Consider the following 20,430-nt stretch of genomic DNA (forward strand, 5'->3'; position numbering starts at 1 on the left):
AGGCTTTTTGTTTTGTTTTGTTGCTGTTCAGTCTCTTTGCACAGTAAGGTATTACAGTGATATGTCTCTAATATGTAAGTAGAGTGAACTGTGAGTCAACACACCGTACAATAAAAGTTGAAAATATTAAGGTTTCTCCCACTCAAATGTTCCGCTGCTTAAACAGAGAATCGCAAAAAAAGTAGTTCCCAGCAGAAATTTCAGTCATCTCGAACCGCAAAAATTTGTTCCCCCAAACCACAAAAAATCGCCAAACCGCGAAATAAAACTCCCGCAAAATTTTTGTTTTACACGGTGTATCTCTGGGGCAGACTTTGCGATAACCTCTGTCCGCCGGGGATCTGGGGCGGAGTTTACGATACCAAATCAGAATCTATTGTTTTAGTCTTGAAATATGTCCCCTTCTTCAAGGCCTTCAGCGAGGTAAAACAACAATCCGTATCTTGGTCAGACCATACCATAAGCAAAAAAGATTCCCTTGGCCCTTTTTGTGACAAATAATGAAACAAAAATACTATGCACTTGTTCCTGTTCAGACCTGAATAGACTTAAGGACGGTGCCTACTAATACCGCAGTATTTTTGTGCGGTTTATGACTATTTGGCAAAAGCAGATCTTAGCAAGGCCTATTGGAATCCAAAAAGAAAATTGGGGGTAACCACACATTTTTCAGCGATAATTAAGCAATAATATCTCCAAAAAACGCCAAAATATAAAGCAATGTATGGGATTTTTTCGTAAATTGAAACTTAACTATCTCTGAAAAATGCATGGTTACCCCCAATTTTCTTTTGAGATACCAAAAGCATTTGGCAAGTTCTGCTTTCTCCGTATAGTTTTAAACCGCGCAAAAATATTCCTGTATTAGTAGGCACCACCCTTAGGAAACACGAGTATCTCGAGATGCGCAGAACGTATGCGCAGTAACAATAGTAGGCACCGTCCTTAAAACAATATCTGTAAAGCCAAGCATATCTATACTGATAGCTTAGGGTCTGCACAGTGCGTACTGGATTCTCAGCTATGAGTAAAATGTTAAGCCATTTCTTGGCTTGGCGCTAGTGACATGTATTTCCTTCGAATGCTGATTGGGTCGTTGTGTTGTTTACATCTGTTGTGATTCGCCTGAGTAATTACTTTGGTTTTGGTTTTACGACACTCAATTGGAAACCGCTCTATCAGTTAAGTTTTACTTCTCACTCGTTTTTTTTTTTTCGGATTGTATTGTATCAATGTTATGGTGTCCCTCTCATTAGCCAAACATTGTGAACTGCTTACCATCTTCTGACGACTTCACGACTTCTAGAAACGACTTGTGAGGAGTTCCAAGCCATCTTCGTTAGCAACTTATTCTCCAGCCAGTTATTGGCAAGTTAATTTCTAGAGTGAAAGTCACACTATACTCAAGTAAAATTTAGCCATCTCAGGTAATAGTTTTCTTATAATTTTTGCAGGTATCAGTGAAAGAAACCTGCTATTCCGCCGGAAGCTCACAGTTAAAATTTGGCCAATTCTCAGCTATCATTTAACCTTATGTAGACCTTCCAGCTTGTGCAAAGAAGTACCGACCCCAACGCCCAGCCATCCCGAGTATGGGTCACCACGGCTGCAGCCCTACTCTGGCTGCGTGGCACGTACTACTCCACACGATAAAAGTTCCAAACTTTCCAACTTTGCCCTTCATTGAAAGTGGAACGAAGTTTTCACTATTTTCAGGAAAACTAAACTTTTGAGGTCTGATCCAAAAAGTTTTCTTTATTCTTTCTCCTCAAAAGAAATTGAGAGGCGGAGCGCCGGAACGCAGCATGCAGTATGTTGTTTAGTTTTACCTCAGTGTAGGTCTTTTAAGACGGTGGTTCTCGTTATCGCCGATTCGCGGCTCAAATTTTGTTTGAAGAAAAAGAAGAAAGGAAGCCTCTGAAACAAGCAGTGAGAAGGGGATCGAGGCATCCTTGGAGACCCTGGGGCAGATAGTAGCGACGAGAAAAAAGTCAAAAAGGGCGAGAAACTGACCATGGGTCTCCAAAGATGGGATAGAGGTGGAAGAAAAGGATACGTGCTAGGGTACAAGTTCTTGAAATATATGAAAAAAGACCAGGGCTTTTTATGGTCAGTTTTATCTTGGTTTTTGCGGGCAGCACTTTTGTTATCATGAGATGGGCGCTGTAACGGGTGTGTGATGAGGTACACCACGTTGGCGGCTTCACCCTCTGCTAGTCTTCGGAGCTATTAATATCCCATAAAGGTAAGGGACCACGTGTGTGGGACCACGCCCTTACCCTGCCCCCGCAGCGAACAAAACACTTGAAATCAGGTCAAAAAATGTTTAATAAGTTATCATTTCACAAAGTTGCATAAGTTAATTTAGTATCTACATCATCGATGGCCGCATTCACAGCCCACAGTTATTTGATAATCGACGGCTTCCCAAAAGTCTTCGAATCTTGGGTGCCCTGTGCTGGAGTACACTCTTAAACACTCGCCCTCTTTCTTTTTCAACACTTGGATTGTGTAATGCTTTGGTCGACACCAGAAGTGTTGAAACCAACATTTGTTACTTGAACACGTGACAGATTTCACGTGACGTGGGAAAAATTTCACGCCCAGGTCTAGCCAGACCTTAGTTGTCTGACACGTCCAGGCGGATGGGTCAGTGTTGTCGACGGACCGCTTGGTTACGTTCTTGGGTTTGGTCACGTGCTCTTGATCTCCAGACGGTGACTGATTCGCTTTGTATTGAAGATCTGTGTCGTCCATAGCCATGTAGCGCTGATTGTAGGCGTTCCCGAGGCGCTGTCTAAGTAAGTCGCGTTTGACGGGTTGGCAGTCGCTGTCGGGCGTCTTCTTTAGCAGGGAAAATGTGGTCGCACCTCCGGCGGATTTAGACGCCACTGCAAGCAGGCCGATGATTGTGAAGAACCATAACTGTAAATGACACAGGAAGGAAGACAATAAAAAGATTGAAGACTAATCAGCTGAGAAACGAGACCGAAAGACTAAAATAGGTGTTTGAAGATAATTTTAAATATTATTGAGCGGTCCTCGATTGATGCTAGCCTGCGAACGCAGACGTATTTCCGGCTGCCGCTTCTCTCCGTCGCAACAGCCGGAGAGAAGCGACAGCCGGAAATACGTCTTCGTTCGCAGGCTACGATTGATGAGGGCTTATCCAACAGAATGTTTAACGATTATCCTGCGAAATCGCGTGGAATATCGTCTGAAACTAGCCGAGAGGCTGTAGGCCGAGTTGGCTAAAATCAGGGAATATACCGCAAGATTGAACAGGATAATTGTTTTATTATTCAACACATTGATAACAAAGCATGGTTTTATTGCAGAAAAGCCGGAGATGATCTTTACAGACGAAATTACTTATATCGCATGATATCTGTTGACTACGGAAGACAAATATTCAGCGCACCATGACCATATTTGGGTAGTGTTACAATGTGTTCAATAAATTAGAAATATTTGATATGGTTTTCCCGGAAGTACTAAAAGGAAGGTAATATTTTATTCTTTAATTTCAGTCTGTGTTTGTTGTGGTCAGATGGTATAAGAAAGTAATTTAAAGATAACAGAAAATGATTATTTATCCTGAACACATATCAATAACCCCAGGCTTTAAAAGAAACTTTGGTGGAACAACAATTAAACATTACATAACGTTTAAAACAGGAAAACGTTAAATGCAAGGACGTGGGATACCGTTAGCGGAGGAAGCTACTTTTAAATTTTGTTTTTCCAGCGATCTCAGTGCGAGGTAGAAACGGGAAGTCGAAATGATGGCTGAGATTTGTTATCGGGATATGCCTTTTTATAGCGGAACACTAATGTACTGTAGCTTTAATTTGAAAGGTCGGTCGCAGAAGGATGTTCCAAAATACATAACAAATCTCAACTTGGGCGAGCGATCTTATGACGATGCAACAGTGCGCGCTTTAGCGTTGATCATCAGTGAATTTTTTAGTTATCGTAAAGGATCGTTAAATCTCATTACTTGATGAGTTTATCTTGAACTTGTCTCTTGATGTAAAAACCTTGTGGTCTTTTTTTATTATCATTTAGATCAAAGATCGCAAGTCAACACAAAATGATATGCCGGTCTGCTTCACTTTATTATTAAAAATTGCAACGGTTTATTGTTGCAATCCAGCCCCCTTTTTTCCTTTAAGGGTGATAACCAAGAAAAGCAAAATTTTAAAAGAGATAACCGTTTTGCGTGCCGACCAGAATACTGTAGGAAAGACAGGGAAGACATATTGTTGTAATTACCGAGGAAATATTGACAGTATCAGTAAATTGCGGGTTAGGTGGGATCGGCAGGCGTCAGGCAGGTAGCCTGAAAACTTGACAAAGTTCACGAAATCAGTGACCGATAATTATAGCCCTGTGGGTGTGCTTACATACCAATAACAAAAACTCAATGCACACAGCTCAAAGACACCCCTGAACTCTGAAATTTTAATTACATGTACACTAATTAACAAATGATCGGTTGGAAAAACGTCCCTCTCCAATAATTGATTTTCTAGTCTAGCGTGACTATGCTAGGCCTAATGAATGGCGAGATTAGATAACCATCACTCTCGAAAATTAATGACCACCAATACATCGCCATGCGGTTCTTGTAGACTAAGCATTTTCTGTTTACAAACAGGTTGAAGCCATTGAAGTAACAATACTGTTCTTGGCCCAGTACGGCAGTATGAAGGAAGCTTCGAAGCAAGGTGTTCTCTCGGTGAAAATTTATCTGTGAACTTCGCTCCAGCTTTTAAAGAAGTTGAACTGTGTTTTGAAATTTACCCCGGTCATTCTGTGATCACAATTAACCTTTAGAACGATTATCATTAGATTACCGATTGTTTACGCCACTGATGAAAATGACTTTAAAGCGTGTTGTTTTTACATCGGCCAAGTCAGCCTGTGTGGCTCGCAGAACCATCGACGTCTTCCCGGGGCCCACGAGGGCGACGAACTGATAAACTGAGATTTAACCAAAATTACCAAATTAGCTGACCAAGGATGCGTGGGATTGGCTTAATTGCAAACAAACAAACCTACAATCACGTTAATGGAAGCAAACGGTCATTTCGAACTTCCTAACACGGAAGCTATGTGTTCCTAGGCCTTTTGTTCGTGGAGGAATATAATACAACTTCAGTTTGTGATACAAAAAATATAAAGATCACCTAGGATTTTCTGCAACAGGATTAAATTTGCATTGGTTAAATAATCAATTAAAGCCGGAATACGAAAACGACCGTATATCCGTTTGATGGGCCTAAAGTTTTAGGGACGTCAACACAATGTTGAATAAAAGGGCAAAGAACCTATAAAAACGTAATACGATACCGTTAATTTATGTAAAGAAATACTCAAGTTTTATGAGTGGCGCTGTGGGTTCCTGGACGTCTATGAACTGAGAAAACCACAATAAAAACATTTGGAGTGTGCATTTAAAAACATTATCGGTACCTTACTAAATTACCATTTCCGTGCCATTTTATTAAAAGAACACGCAGAACAGAAAAAAAGGCTTGTTTAAAGTTTCTGCTCAACTAAAGTTCAACTCCGTGCAATCGGAAAATAATCGGAAGCAAAAGTTACTCTTTACTTAGTTTAGTGCTATTAGAATTGTTTTTCTTGTTTACAGCTTTGACCCCAAAAATAAACTACCGGTTAAACCTACAGATTATGCGGTTAAATTCAGTGAAGAAAATATTTTAGCTCGTTAGACTAAACCGAGTTTGGTAAAACGGGTGAAGAAGCAAATAGACCACTTGAGGGCTAGAGTATACCGGCGGATCATGTAGGCCCAAAACGGAGCGGAATTGCTGCGAAACTCTGTTACTCGACGGTTTTGCCTGAAGATCAGTTTCTAGCTTTAACCAATTGCCTGAAACGAACTTGAGAAGGGAACAAAAAAGAAAATATAGAAAAGGAGCACTTTGGCACCAGTAATTTTTCTGTGTTGCGATGTTCGTGATAGATACCTTTTGTGATTGTTGTTTATTTTATTTAATTTTATTTACTTTGTTTAAAAAAGGCAAACCAATTCTTAGTTCACTTTTATTCAAATTAGGTGGTACTCTGTTTGCACATACTTTGGTATTTATCAGTTCATTTCTGAAAACGTGTACGCGCGCTTACGGGTTCACGGGTAAAGAAAAATAGCTTCAGTTTATTTCTCAAACGGACTGCGAAATTACCTTCCTCTAAATTGATTAGTTTCCCAAAACAATGCGCACATTGAAATATTAGATGTTCTTAAAATTAAATGGTACTTGATGACCTAACGGGAGGATAAAAATTTAAACACACTTACCTCCGAGGCCCCAGTCGACATGACACTGAGAAAATTTGCGCGCAGCTCTTTCTAATGCAAGTTCACGAGCGATAAGCTTATATCTGTTCGCGTGTTCTACCTTTCCGTCGTCTACTCTTGTTCCCTTTGTCGAACGTCGCGATAATACAAAGCCGCAAAATAAATGCTGACCTATTAGCCTTCTTATCTACCCCAAATACGGAAATATCTTCAAGCTTTGAATTTCAAACAAATCCGTACTTCCTCTCGTTACAAGTGCGCTGTTGAACGCCGTAAAATCGTGCGTATTTGTCCGCTTTTGACGTGGAGTTTGAACTATGTTATCACTGATCTGGGGGAGGGACTGGGTGCGACGAAGGTTACGTCCCATCTTCTGTTATCGTTTATTTCATCAGGCATGATTTCAATTACGCTGCAAAGGACACAAGTCGTCATTAAAAGGAGTAAGGAATGTATGTAATCAGTACAGTTTTGCGTTTTTTCGTTAAAATGACATGTAATCCCACTCACCTAGAGCTCAAAGTGTAGAGCATTATGTTTTTGCAGTTGTTCAAGTTTGCTAAATTAACAGCATGCTTGAATTAAATTTAACTTTTATTTGAGTCTTTCCAAGAAGGATTTTTCAAATTTTTAACGTTTAGCTCGTCCGATGTTGCCACATGGGTTCGCGATGTACTTTTATCCAATGTTTGCCTTACATACAGTTTTTTTTCCGAGCTTTGCACAAGGGTTTCACTTAAGAAATTTGTTTATCCAAGCTTCGTGTAAAAAAAAAAAAAAATCAACAGAAACAGATTTTTCCTTCAGGGAGCATTCTTTAAAAGGTATACTGATTAGTCATGGCACCATTTTAGTCTTTAAAGTAAATAGTGAAGGATTTCTCTCATCACGAGTTGCCTGTGCACGCAGATGTTGTCCAACAATCGACAACATCAAAACTTCCTAGTAATCTTCAATACATTAGCAAGGAACGTTGTATGGAAATTTCAGACAGTTCGACAGTTTGCCAGTTAAAGGTCAACAACCACGATCATTGAAATATGTTTTTTTTTTTTTCATTTTTTTTTTTTTGTGGAAATGACATGCAATCCCACTCAGCTAGAGCTCCAAGCCTAGAGCATTATGTTTTTGCAGTTGTTCAGGTTTGTTAAAATAACAGCATGCTTAAATTCAGTCTTTCCAAGAAGAATTTTTTAGGTTTTAACGTTTAGCTCGTCCAATGTTGCCCGATGGGTTGGCGATGTATTTTTATCCAATGTTTACCTTACATCCATTTTTCCGAGCTTTATACAAGGGTTTCACTTTAGAGATTTGGTTATCCAAGTTTCGTGGAAAAAAAAAAAGTTAACAGAAACAGATTTTCCTTCTTCGAGAATTTTTTTAAAGGTATACTGATTAGTTATGGCATCAATTTAGTCTTTAAAGTAAATAGTGAAGGATTTCTCTCATCACGCGTGCCTGGGCACACAGATCTGATAAATATTGTCCAACAGTCGACAAAATTCGACAGTCAGAGGTCAACAACCACGATCATTGAAATATGTTTGCCATGCTTGAAATTCTGTTAATTTTTATTTATTAAGCCAGTTTTTCAAGCGTTAATACCCTAAAATGTTATACAAAATGTAGTCTTCGAATCCAGTAAACGTCATATGCCTTTTCGTTTCCAAAATGGGTCTTTAAAGGTGCAAATTGCTTGTCGTGATTTGGTCCTTACTTCATTCGTTTCCTCTTATCAATTCAGTGCAGATTCGGCAGATCACATTTCCTTTATGACTAATTTCTCGTACAATCTTAGAATTATTCAGATTGCACGATGCAATTATTTTGGTCCAAATCAAAAGAAAAAGAGACTATTTGTCAATATTTTTCATTCCTCAAGTTGCAAAGATCAAGCAAGATTGTATTGAGATGTCCTTGACGCTAGAGAAACATGGAAATGTTAAGAGTAAGTCTTTTAGTAAAGATGTTCTGGGAAAAAAAACGAATCCCGAAAAAATACACGAGTAACGTCCTCTCCACGCTATCTGCTTTTACGCCATTTTGGATGAACTAATTGGGAAGTGTTAATAGCAAGAATTATAGCTATAGAATTTTTTTAGAACTGAATAACTTTGACGAGGAAGTACCGCATGAGATATGCTTGCATGGACAATTTTACCTCATTAAGTTGAAGCAGGGTTTCCATAAAAAGGCATCTTGAATACCTTGGACTTGATTACCCATTTTTCTTTCTAAATCATTTACATCTTTGTTAGTCGACGCATTCTTGGATGATCATGTCAAACGTAATTAATTTTCAGTGAGTTCTTGTCACATTTAATTTGGCAGTTGGTCGTTTATTTCAACAGCGTTTGACCTTTTGACGATTACCTGGTGTCTTAAACGGTTCGTTTTACGTATAACCCTGTTAGATCTAGTTGTCAATCACAACATCATTGCCACTACCTTTCACACATCAGTGAAAATGGCTGTTTATCGACCATGGCTGTTTATCGACATTGACTGTTTATCGTTGTGTCTGCATAAAGTGGCTTAAAGGCTCCAGTCAAAGTGATAAGGGTGATGTGTCCCATTCCATCAAACGCACAAAAAAGCTGGATAATTGATACTTAGGTTCGGCTTATCGAGGTCTTGTGATAATACGGTATATGTTACAATAGTTTTTAGAGAGAGAGAGAGAGAGAGAGAGAGAGAGAGAGAGAGAGAGAGAGAGAGAGAGAGAGAGAGAGAGAGAGAGAGAGAGAGAGAGAGAGAGAGAGAGAGAGAGAGAGAGAGAGAGAGAGAGAGAGAGAGAGAGAGAGAGAGAGAGAGAGAGAGAGAGAGAGAGAGAGAGAGAGAGTTTGGTTGGTTGATTTATTGATTCACTTTTACTTCAAGGCTTTGCAGTTTCATAAGGAAGTATCTAACTTCTTACAAGAAAGCCGTTTCGAAATGAAAGTAAAATATGTTGAGTATGCTAAAATCGTATACAATTTGTCAAAATTTACAGACATTGTCACAAGTTATTACTTTGCCAGAGATAAATCATCAGTTCGTTCTCCTTAAGACAGCATCTTATTGAAAAGCTCTGGATTGGGCCGTTGGGTCAAGGTACTCCTCATGCAACATTATGTTCGGTATTTCTTGAGAAAAATGGACATCTCTTGTCGGACTTTGTGCAGAAAAGCAGAAACGATAACAAGACTTTGATAGACTCTTGTATCAGCTAATTGATTTGAAAACATGAATGGCAGTAAAACACACCTTATCTGCAAAGACTATTACTAACGAAACGTTTTCCATTGGAATCGTTCTAAGTCGAAGTATATCGACGGAGTACATTAAACTTCTCCCGGAAGAGACCGGTCTTTTGCTGTGCCTCTGCACTCTGTGAAACACGCGTAGGGTCTGTGTGAATTTATGACAATTTTAGAAACGACCTTTAGCACCAGGCAGGGGTGATAAGAGAAATGACGAAAGAACAAAGTGCCTAATGAAAAACAGGAAATGGCGGAAGTAATAATGTGCTCCACTGTAATTAGGAAACAGCACCGAGTTATTCCGAGTATAGTAACATCTTAGCAGAAACAAAGAGAGTATATCATAGCGGGATAAAAATTATGTCTTTTTGACGTACACTTAAGACTATTTTAGGACAGGACATCGCGTGCAGACACAAATCGAAGTTATTATGTCTTGGCAAGTCTTGGGGATAATTTTCGAATAATCTCTGTCATCGGGTAATTGACCTTTTGGTCGATTTGATGATTTGCATGGGCAAACGAAACTGAGCTGCAAGCTCCGCTAAATTTGACAACAAGCCAGTTTTCTTTTATGCTGAAAACCGGTTTTGCAAGAAATTCGGGTCCTCTTGAGCCGGACTAACGTAATCATTAAAGTGTAATTTCCCGCGGTGGCAAAAAAATTAACAATTCCAAATGCCATACTAAACTGTCAATTTTTAAAGTGCCTATTTCTTTTAAACTCTTTTCTATTCGTATTTAAATCTTCATATAAGCTAGGAAAATTGTTCATGTGGATTTAAAAATGACTCTATTGAATTGCATTGCACAACCTTACTGCAAATAATTTTTTGGCTTCATTGGTGCGCGCGCAGGTACATTGCGGCTGTGCTTTGTCATATTCTCATGAAATCACTATTACAGTTTGTTTTAATTTTAGGCGCTTTGAACAGTGGAAGCGCCAAGCTGTTCAAATGGCCCTATAATCCATTTGTTTTAGTTTTTTCGGCAACTTTAAGGCATTTTACTGCCGGTAATATTGCTGCGCCAATGGACAATAATAATTCTAATAATTTTCTTTTAACTTTCTTGTAATGGGTGCCTCTCACGCAAGGGTATACAGTTTCTGAATATTGCTGTCCGATGTATGTACTACAGCCATAGAGCGAATAAATAAGCAAGTTAGATCTCATTTCATTTATTCATTTATTTATTTTGATGAACTAGATGTAATGTATAACTGGGAAAAGTTTTTTTCTTTTAAATCATCAATAACTTTTTTTTCGATGGAATCGCCTTAACGTTTCTTGTTGATTTACAGGACTCGCAAACTTCGGGGAGCGATAGCCGAAAGTGCCTTAATTGAAACATTGTTAAAAGTTATAAACCACTAAATTTCATATGACGATGCTGAACACTGAACTGTGCCGCCGCGGCAACTGAACAAACTTCGTTCTCTTGAAAACGTTCCGGACATAGCCTTAAAGTTTTCAACTTAGTGTTCGTGAGGAAATTATCACTAAAATATATTTGAATCAGAATAGAATCAAAAAGCGACAACAGCATAGCCAAAACAGTTAGAGAAAAAATTTATTAGACGGCAAACACAGTGTCGTCCGGAAAGATGGAAATTGAAATGCAACGACAGAGATGGGCGGTAAATTTTGGCAAATATAATGGCTGTCTAGAAAATGTCAAAACTGACCGGCCTCACTATTTCTTCCCGGTAAAACACGTAACATTAGAATGTAAAGAAAACTTTTTTTTGTTTGCACGCAGCATTAAAGCACTTATCAGACAACCTTTGAAACAAATTATAACAAGAAAGGAAGAGAAAAACACGAAAAAGGTTTCTTTCAGTCAATAACACGGGCATACTCGGAAATCATGCTCATCGCTATTTGTACAAATAACCGAGAATTGTTACTTGGTACGTTTAAAAAATGTGCAAATAGTGAATCGATGACGGGGCATTACGGCGTCTGGAGAGGAAAAGGGACAATGGATGCCTACAGCAATGACTTATATATCCTGACGGGGACGTTTAAGAGTACTACGGCAAAATGAGGAACAAAGTTGATCTCGATTCTATTTTCAACTATAGCTGTTGAATTTATGTAATGCCGGATCAGCATAAATGGTTTAAATGAATTACGTTTAAAACACAATTGCTTGTCTCAGATAAAACAGAAAAAAACATGGTAAATATTGTTCAATCACACCACAAAACACGCACTATCGCAAGTTTCTTAAAGATTTTTTCACCACAAAGTCAATATTCTGCCTTAGCAGTATCGCCACCCATACACGGACACACACAGACGAGTGGCTCTCAAAAGGCCCTTGAAGATAATAAACTCATTAATTACAGTACCGACCTTCGTTAACATTTCTTCAGATGCCACCCTTGTGCCTCGATGATCTCTCAGTTAAAATGAGTGCCCTTTCAAGCGGTGTGTTCCTTAAAACCCTTGACAGAGGTGTTTACAAAATCTCCCAACAACAGAGCCAACTTATTGCAGTTTTAAGAAAATTGATTTACGTCGCTATCAGTGATACATTAGAGTCCGTGGTTTGGGAAAATGTTGCTTATTCAAGCCGTCGATTATCAATACAGCTGATAGGTGATTTCTTTTGACATCGCGGGGGAGAACAGTGAGGCTTGTTCGCATTTGTTTACAGCTGAAAGGTCTGAAGACAAAGCCGGTACTGTGACCTCATTCGTACTCAATCTTACTGATTATGTCGTGGGAGGAAACAGTTTTCTCATTCTACTTGGTGCTAAGTACGGAAATTACCTGCCATTGGTCTTCCCCTTTTCTCGCCTCAAGTTTTCTATCAAGGCGGTGCATGTTTCTGCGTAGGTAACATCCCATTTTTTTTTTTTTTTTTTTGAAATTTCAATCTAATGATATCGTCATAACATTATCTCTTTTCGATCTGTGTCTTGCTGAGGTTAGTGTTAGTCAAGCTGTCGGTAACTCGTTACAAACATCTGCACCGGTTCATTTTAATGAATCTAGAGATCAAACAAACAGATTCATTGAATCAAAGAGGCGAAACCTAACGCCGATACCGCAAAAAAGGTTTTCATTGTAAGCGAGGCAGATGTTGGAAACTTTTGTGTTCTCATTCAATGCATTATTGCATCCGGGAGCAGAGAAATTTTACGATTAATACTGAATAGTGTGGTGCGGCAAAACAAAAAGCCGTAAGACTCCAATCTTTATAAATTTGAATGCCGTAGGTCAGTAGTTATTTTATTTTATTTATTATTATTTTTTTTATGAAGACTACCTTTAAATTATCCACCTCTAATTCCATTTAGGGTTTACGGCCTCCCTTTTTATGTTTTTGATTTAAGCCGCAGGGTGTCGTTCATGAGCGAGAAAACGCTTCGAACCTCATGATAATTCAGAGGCAGGTGTAACGACATGCTCAATCAAACACTAAAAATAAAAATAAAAATACGTGCTTCTTATCATTGTCATCTTATAAACTAGTTCCATCGAAAACAAGAAACAAGTAATATTGCTTTGTTGGCCCAGTTTCGCGAATCGGCAGTGAATTTTTACTTTAAAAGTCAGTATGGAAGAACAAAATCAAAACTAAGCACTCTTGATTAGATACAGAAGGAATCAAAAACTACTAAAAAACTACGAGGGTAATTTTTTGGGGGATTGTGAAGAACTTCATTAAAACTTGTAATGATGAGGTTGTCTACATCTAACCGGCTTCAAATGAAGGAAGTTTTAAAGCAATCTGCGACAGGGAAGGAACTGTTCGTAAAAGAACAAAGAAAAATATTCAAAAACGCGGCAGACAGTCAGATTCTCAAAGCACAAGAAATTGTTGATAGAAGGTTGAGTTTAGAAACGAACAAGAAATCTAGAAGAAAAAGCTTTCTCCTGATAGTGGTTGCTAACTTTCAAGTTTGTGTATGAAATATAGTTTGATGCCTTACGTTTCAAATGAGAAATGCTGATTCATCTTTCATGCGTCACGATTGCCTTCAAGCTCATTTAGAATTTTCTTTCTTATCTCAAAGTTTATGTTCTTAGCGGCAGTCCAAACACATGGAAACCGTGTGCGATGAGCACATGGAAGTCTCATTCGCTTTGTTCACTCAGAGATAAACGTATTTTTCATTTCTGTAATACAGAGTTGTTTGTTGCATGCTGGAAATTTCAAATCTTGAAAAACATTAATTAAAGACAGCTGCCCTTGAAAGGGCTTCCTACTTGGTTCAAAGTGCCAATCTCACTTTGTTGCTTGGCAACGACTTCACTCCCAGGGTGCAACTGAGGCACTGTCCTAAAAATTAAAGTAATTGCGAGACGAGGGTTCTCATAGTTGACAATCAAGTTTCGATAACTAAAAGCTTTCAAACATGGCAGGCGCATGAATTTTACGGTAGTTTCGCAATACAGAAAGGTTTTTCTTTAAGTTATTTAACAGTTTAATTTGGATTTCTTGTTTAATTTGTACAAGATCAAGCAAATCGAAAATAGAACACAACACCTGACCGCGAAGCAAGCTGTCATGTTCGGATAGTAATGAGGACAAAAGAATACGAAAAAACTCTGTAACCGCGTGATAACCGAGTAGAAGAGTAACAAAGGAATTATCCACAACACCCACATAGTTGGTTCATCAGACTACGTCTGGTTTCGCGTAGTTTGAAGATTTCCATGGCTTTACTGCAGTATAAAGTTCATTAAAGTTTTTCTTTCCTGAAGATTTTACTTAATATGAATATATGAAAGACTTTACTGTTGACGACAAAACAAGGCTTGAAGGTAGTAGAATTGAAAATACTTTGTGAGGGCAATAAAGAGATCATGGCAGTTTACAAACGATTGTCTAAAAAGCCATCCACGTATCCATTTACCTATACAATCGGTGTGTAATTTCGACTTTTAATGATACTATGATAAACAAAAACAAAGCAAAAAAGCTAAAAGTTAAACGTGGGAGCAGATGTAATTCTTGGTAAGACGGCTGTCGATGGTTCGGGTGGCAACATATCAGTAAATTCTCGTTCAAAAACTTTCATCTCTTCAGTCTGCTTTCTCTGTGAGCAGCTCCTCCTGCTTACATCAGAGATCGCAAGAAAGAGGATGTTACTGTACTCTTTCCCTTCTTCATAACTTATGGAAAAGTAAGTGAGGAGCGATTCATTATACTGGTGTTATGACCAAGAATGATATGTGGGCAGTTTCACTTACCTTTGTATTGTTCTTCAGCCTCTTATCAAAACTTTTCATGGTCAGTTTACACTCTCACGATGCCAACAGGTGCTAAGTCGGAAAAAATTGATAAAAATTACAATTCAGCAAAATATCGGGGATAGACAACTCTTGAACGACGCTATAAGGTGGTAAATTCTACTCTTTTGATAATAGAGGCGTGAAAACTGTAACAGGTAGTGATTCTGTTGGGAAGAATATCTGCAATGTATCAGAATCCACATGTGGCCAATAATTATACATTCATCGAGACCCACAGACCTGTTTGTCAAAATTTATCACGTGATACAAGTCACGCGTCATTAGAGAAGTTCAGTGGACTCCACTTTTGGAAAACGGCCGTTTGAGTTGGACATTTTAAATAATGTACTTTATATCAAGTATGGGTATATTCGTTCGAGAAAATCCTGATCGGGATTTTGTGGTCCGTTTTTCATCTCGGGTTTTGATACATAAGCCCTAAGCTCGAAATTAAGCCCCCTATTGTCAACCAACAATGTATCGTCTATCGTCTGTGTGATGCAGGGTATGTGGGTTATACACGTGGTCACTTACACGAGCGCGTAGAAGGGCACACTAGACAGCCATCTTCGATTTACAAACATTACAACGTCCAACACAATAGTGAAATGCTTGAACGCTTTATCGAGCAATTTCACATCATCGCGAAATGTAGCGGCAAATTTTATTCGGCCTCGTTAAAGAAATGCTATACATTCGCATGCGTAAGCCAACACTGAACGTGCAAACGGATTCCATCCGCGCCGAGGTGTTTGTTTAGGCCGTTTATTGTAATTTATGCTTATCTTGCACCTTTCTTTATTTGCATGCTATTTAACTAGTCCCTTGAGGATGGAGTCACGATGACCCCGAAACGCCGAGCAGCAATAAATCTTTCCTGGTTTTTTATAAGCCTTTGCTTCAGCAAATACTTGCTGATCAAATGGGTTTTGTTTTGTTTGGTTAACTGTTGTTGTTGTTGTTGTTTTTTTTTTTTTTTTTTAACAATTTTTATTTGCATACATGACATGAGATTTACAAAACTGAGCACTATTAACATTACTTACAATACACAGAGTACTAACCACAATGACTATATCTACATTGTTAACAATACTTACTATACTTACAAAATTAAAAGTGCTTACAATGTTCACACTAGTTACAGGAATAACGCTGTCTTTTAGTGAACACTTTTCCTTATTTTTACTAACAAAACATTACTTTACATCAAATGCAATTTTTACATATTTTATAGTGATTCCGTACAAAATGATCAAGCTAGAAAGCAACTGCTAAAGATTCTTACTAAGTTAAAAGAAAAAAATATGTATTTATAAAAAGCAATTTTTAAGGAAGAAGAACTGCCCATCTAAGTCTAAAATTTGACAAACACTTATTAGCGACAGCAATCTGTTGTAGAGTCTGAATTTTATCGGAAAGTCGTAAAAGGAAGCTCTGGAAACTCAGTACACCCCCGCCTTTGCTTGTACAGAAGGTGTGGTGTTTTGCTATGAGTATTGAGTAGTTTAAAGCCTGCCAATATGAAGATTTTGCGAAAAAGCCGTAAAGTATATTACTTTGATTTAAAGAAAGTTAGCCACCAGTCTTGAAATGTATTCCAGAAGGAGTGCACTTCGGTGCAGAGGACGAACAAGTGGTATAAGGTTTGTCTCTCATTTTTGCACAGAGGACAGATGTCACTTTCGGCTATTCCATCGCGGTGTAAGCTAAATTGGGTGGGTAGTATGTTATGTATAATTTTATACTGAAACATCACTAGTTTGACCTCTTTTGTAATTTTAAACGGTAACTGGTATACTTTGTCAAGTGTTTTTTCGGTAAAGCCATGTCTCAAAATTTTATTCTGGGAGGTTGGTGGTTCAAATGTATCTATTAAGATTGACGAGTAGATAGAGCTAGTGGAAAAGTTTGTCACGGAGTTTTCCTCAGCGTTGGTACGATTCTGCGGAGTTATTGTTTTTTTTCCACAAAGATGGAATGGCATCTAACAAACCATAAAATGTTGTAAAGGGAACCTGTAGATTATACAAAGTCTTAAAATCAGAGTAGCTGCAGAGGTCCCGTGTCTGTTAAATAAATCACATACGTAGACGATGTTGTGGGAAAACCATCTTTTGTAGAAAACCGGTTTCGTATCAATTAAAATATTGCGATCGTTTCAAAGAATTTCATTTTTAAAGTCTACCTCATTTTTCTTCGACTTGTTGAAATCATGCCAAGTCATTGTTAATTGTTGTTAATTGTTGTTGTGTTCGTTTGTTTCCTCCTTTGGAAAACCGGTCCTAAAATTGATTTCAAATCCAAGAAATCCGTATCTGGAAAGGATTTCTTGCATCATTCCAAATCCGGATTTCATAAAATGTACTTTTATTTGGAAGAGGGTAGGAGGGGGGGGGGGGGGGAGGGGGGGGGGGCGAAGAATATAAACAGCGGTGTGAACTTTTATGGGCAAGCATCTGTTTTTCCAGGAACGTTTGGGGAGAACATTTTCTCACCCACTATCCTCGGCTGCATACAGCGTATCTGAAAGTAGTCCATATGACTTTCCTTGTCCATCGGGAGCTAGGCATTGGCAAAAAGTCAAGCTTCATCTTGTTTTTACACGAAACATTTGGGCTTTTGTATTCCCCTGCAGTAATGGAAGTATTATTTAATGCCTATAATTTTTAGTACTCGCCAAAAGAAATTCCCCATTTCTACCTGAGCTCTACAATTTTAAACCGGTGCAGCGGAATGTTTCGGTTGTTTATTGCCCAGTAAGCAATTCTCGGGTTGTTGCCTTTGCAATAAATTCCCTTTTGAATTTCCAGGGTTTTTTGTCTGTTTCTTTGTTTTGTGTTTGAGATTATTATAATTGTCCCAGAAATACGGACCAATCGAAAACGAATTCACCTTATATTGAAAGAAACAGTGTTTCCATAGATTTAGAGAGAGCGAAAGGTGTACTACCGAAAGCTTACATTGTGCGTGTTCGTCCGTCGGTACCACGAGGACCATCTATTCATCTTGGGGTAGGAGTAGCCTTGCTCTGTGGGACTGCAGATGACTGGTCAGATCGATTCGCACCCGAAAGAGTCTGTGGCAGTGTGAACAAGGAATGGCTGCTGTAGAGTTGTTGGCTCTATTCTTCCTGGCCTGCCTGCTTTCTTCAGCCACAACAGTCCGGTTGGTTTCGCATGCTTTGGCACCCTTGTGGAGAGCTGATCGTCACGCTGCTCTTTCCTGAGCTGACTGCACCCATGTGTTGTGGCTGATGTTGAATGCCTTCAGTGAAGTTTTCAGCGTGTCCTTGAATCGCTTATTCTGGCCACCTTGGGAGCGTTTTCCTTGCTGAAGTTCACCAAACCGCAGTTTCTTTGGAAGTCTTTCATCTGACATGCAAGCTACATGTCCTGCCCAGCGAAGCTGTGACTGCATCAGGATGGTGTAGATGCCAGTGAGTAGGTCAGCATGGGTGAGGACCTCAGTGTCTGGGATCTTGTCTTGCCACTTTATGCCAACGAGTTTTCTAAGGCAGGAGGTGTGGAAGTGGTTTACTAGCTATGAAGCTCAGTGTGAACGGTATCTAACTACGAGCAAAGGACTCGCCTTAAATGAAAGCTTTATTCAGGCTGCATATGGCATCTAACGAGGGTGCTGTTAGAGGTAAATTTGCCTGCTTTATTCAGTGAAAAAAAAAAAAAAATGGGATGTTAAGCACTGGGAATAGGATTTTATAATAAAATGTGGGCACCAGGAATGGGATCTGGGGCAAATTTTCAGCAGGAAGCTGGAATTTGAGCAAAACTGTGGCTGGGAAATGGAATTTGTAACCCCACTTTCTCGCCACATCTGATGTTGGCATGCATATAAGACCTTTCTGTGCATGTCAACGGTTAAAAATTTTGCTGCCGTTTCCATCCGTCCCTCTAATCGTAAAACGGAAGAGGTGTCCTCTCCGTTGTTTTCCCGCGCTAGGCACAAGTTTTTTTATTGTTTTTTTTTTTTTTTTTGTTTTCTCGCGGTTGTTCAACCTCGCCTCCGGTTTTTTTTTTTTTTGAGTGATGGCTAAATATCGAGAAGACCCGACAACCAAGTTGGCGGTTGTTTTGATCCGCGAAATGCTTATGGAGTCATGTGACTGAATTCTCACCTTTTTTGGAGCACAGGGGAATCGCGGGAGAAAATGTCTTTTTCGACAACAATTTATTTTAAATCACAAGGGTGTTAAAAGTTTTAAGGTTTGTATAATGCCTTGCACGTAGAATTGATCTCAACACCCCCACGGGGCCTTGCGTCAAAAACAGGAAAGAATAGGCGTTAGTCATTTTTATGCGTTTTTAGATGGAAAAGGAGCATGAATCGTGAGGCGAGCGACGGCGTAGCGCAATTAAGCGAGAAGAAAAAACATCACTTTGTCAGCCCAAAAAACGCGGGCTTCAAGATCAGTTATAGCGGAAATGGGTAGTCTGGCGCCCCATCCTGGTCGCCATTACCATGACGTTATTTTCTCCCACGTGCATTGTAGCGAAACAATGAAAGTGTCTGGAATACGCACGTCAGAATTCGCAAGAATCTCATTCCATTGTAGTTGCCACTATAAAGACAACTGAGATAGTTAGCAACAATTGTAAACGATTTATTGACATGGGCTCCTGTTTTATTTGGTCGAGGTATCATGAGGTGAGATAGTTCCCCGTGGGATCTTGAGTTGTCTGCAAAGGTTCAAACCTTCAGGTTAGAAGTCCGAGAGATTCTGAAGAGACGGTGTCGACTTTGAGCGAATTTATAAGGTATTTTGATTTCAAGGATTATTTGTTTTGGTAGCTCCTGGAACTTTAAAGGCAACCTCTGCTCCGGAAACGAATGGACGGTAAATTGTTGGAAATAGTGTCTAAATTCTAAATTTTAGTTTAAGAAGTAGAAATAACATCCAAGTGTGCGTAAAATTAGGTATGATTTTCGCTTTTAAATTTCCCGGGCGCAGCCATCTTGGATTTCATGTCGTCATTGCGTTGCCGCTATATAAACAATAGCCTCCATTTGGCGCGAAAATATGCTCAGATATTTGTCCGCGGGCATTATCTGTTGCGAGAAGCAAACAGTTTTCCGAGAGCGAAGCTCGAGAAAAACTGTAAGCTTCGAGGAGCAGATAATGTCCAAGGACAAATATCTGAGCATATTTTTAAAGTCAAATGGAGGCTATTTGGTTATTATCCTTCAAATATTTTTCGCAACACGTAACAAGAGCTTGAGTATTTGAACATTTCGTTTAAGAACAGTTTACTGATACTGCTTTATCAACCAACAGGTTGATCTCTCTTTCTATCATAAAAGCAAACCGTTCCCCCATCTTGACATTAATTTTAATTGTAAGCAAGACGCGCCTTGAAGTTTTTGAAATTGGGGAATATCACTTGGGGAATATCATCGGATATTCCCCAGTTTTAGCTGGAGTATATTCGGTCACCTGAGGCGTTTAGACCAATCACGCGCGAGCGAAAATATTTGATGGATTATAATGTTGTTCTCTATTGTTTCACACAAAAGAACTTCTGGGCCGGGTTGTTCGAAAGCCTTTTAATGCTAATCCACGTTTACAAGTTTATGAAGGTCTTCATCACGC

At 39.0% G+C, this 20,430-nt stretch overlaps 1 protein-coding gene across 1 annotated transcript; it reads right to left on the reverse strand.

Annotated features, from left to right (window-relative positions):
- Positions 1 to 2,310: 2,310 nt before the first annotated feature.
- On the reverse strand, positions 2,311 to 14,860 carry LOC146482663 (uncharacterized). The gene is made up of 2 exons (XM_085106922.1): positions 14,781 to 14,860; positions 2,311 to 2,925 (listed from the first exon to the last, which is right to left on the reverse strand). The coding sequence occupies exons 1-2, from the start codon at positions 14,817 to 14,819 to the stop codon at positions 2,377 to 2,379; spliced, it is 588 nt and encodes a 195-aa protein (XP_084963048.1). The 5' UTR covers positions 14,820 to 14,860; the 3' UTR covers positions 2,311 to 2,376.
- Between the last annotated feature and the right edge of the window lie 5,570 nt (positions 14,861 to 20,430).

This window comes from Pavona decussata, unplaced genomic scaffold (genome assembly GCF_977016875.1).
Source record: "Pavona decussata unplaced genomic scaffold, jaPavDecu1.1 SCAFFOLD_45, whole genome shotgun sequence".
In the NCBI taxonomy this organism is placed as follows: domain Eukaryota; kingdom Metazoa; phylum Cnidaria; class Anthozoa; order Scleractinia; family Agariciidae; genus Pavona; species Pavona decussata.

What these genes read in the sequence shown, in the direction of transcription:
- LOC146482663 (XM_085106922.1), bottom strand. Translation starts at nt 14,819, where the DNA reads ATGAAAAGTTTTGATAAGAGGCTGAAGAACAATACAAAG. An exon ending in GGCTGAAGAACAATACAAAG is followed by an intron (nt 2,926 to 14,780) that starts GTAAGTGAAACT and finishes TGTCATTTACAG; the next exon opens with TTATGGTTCTTCACAATCAT.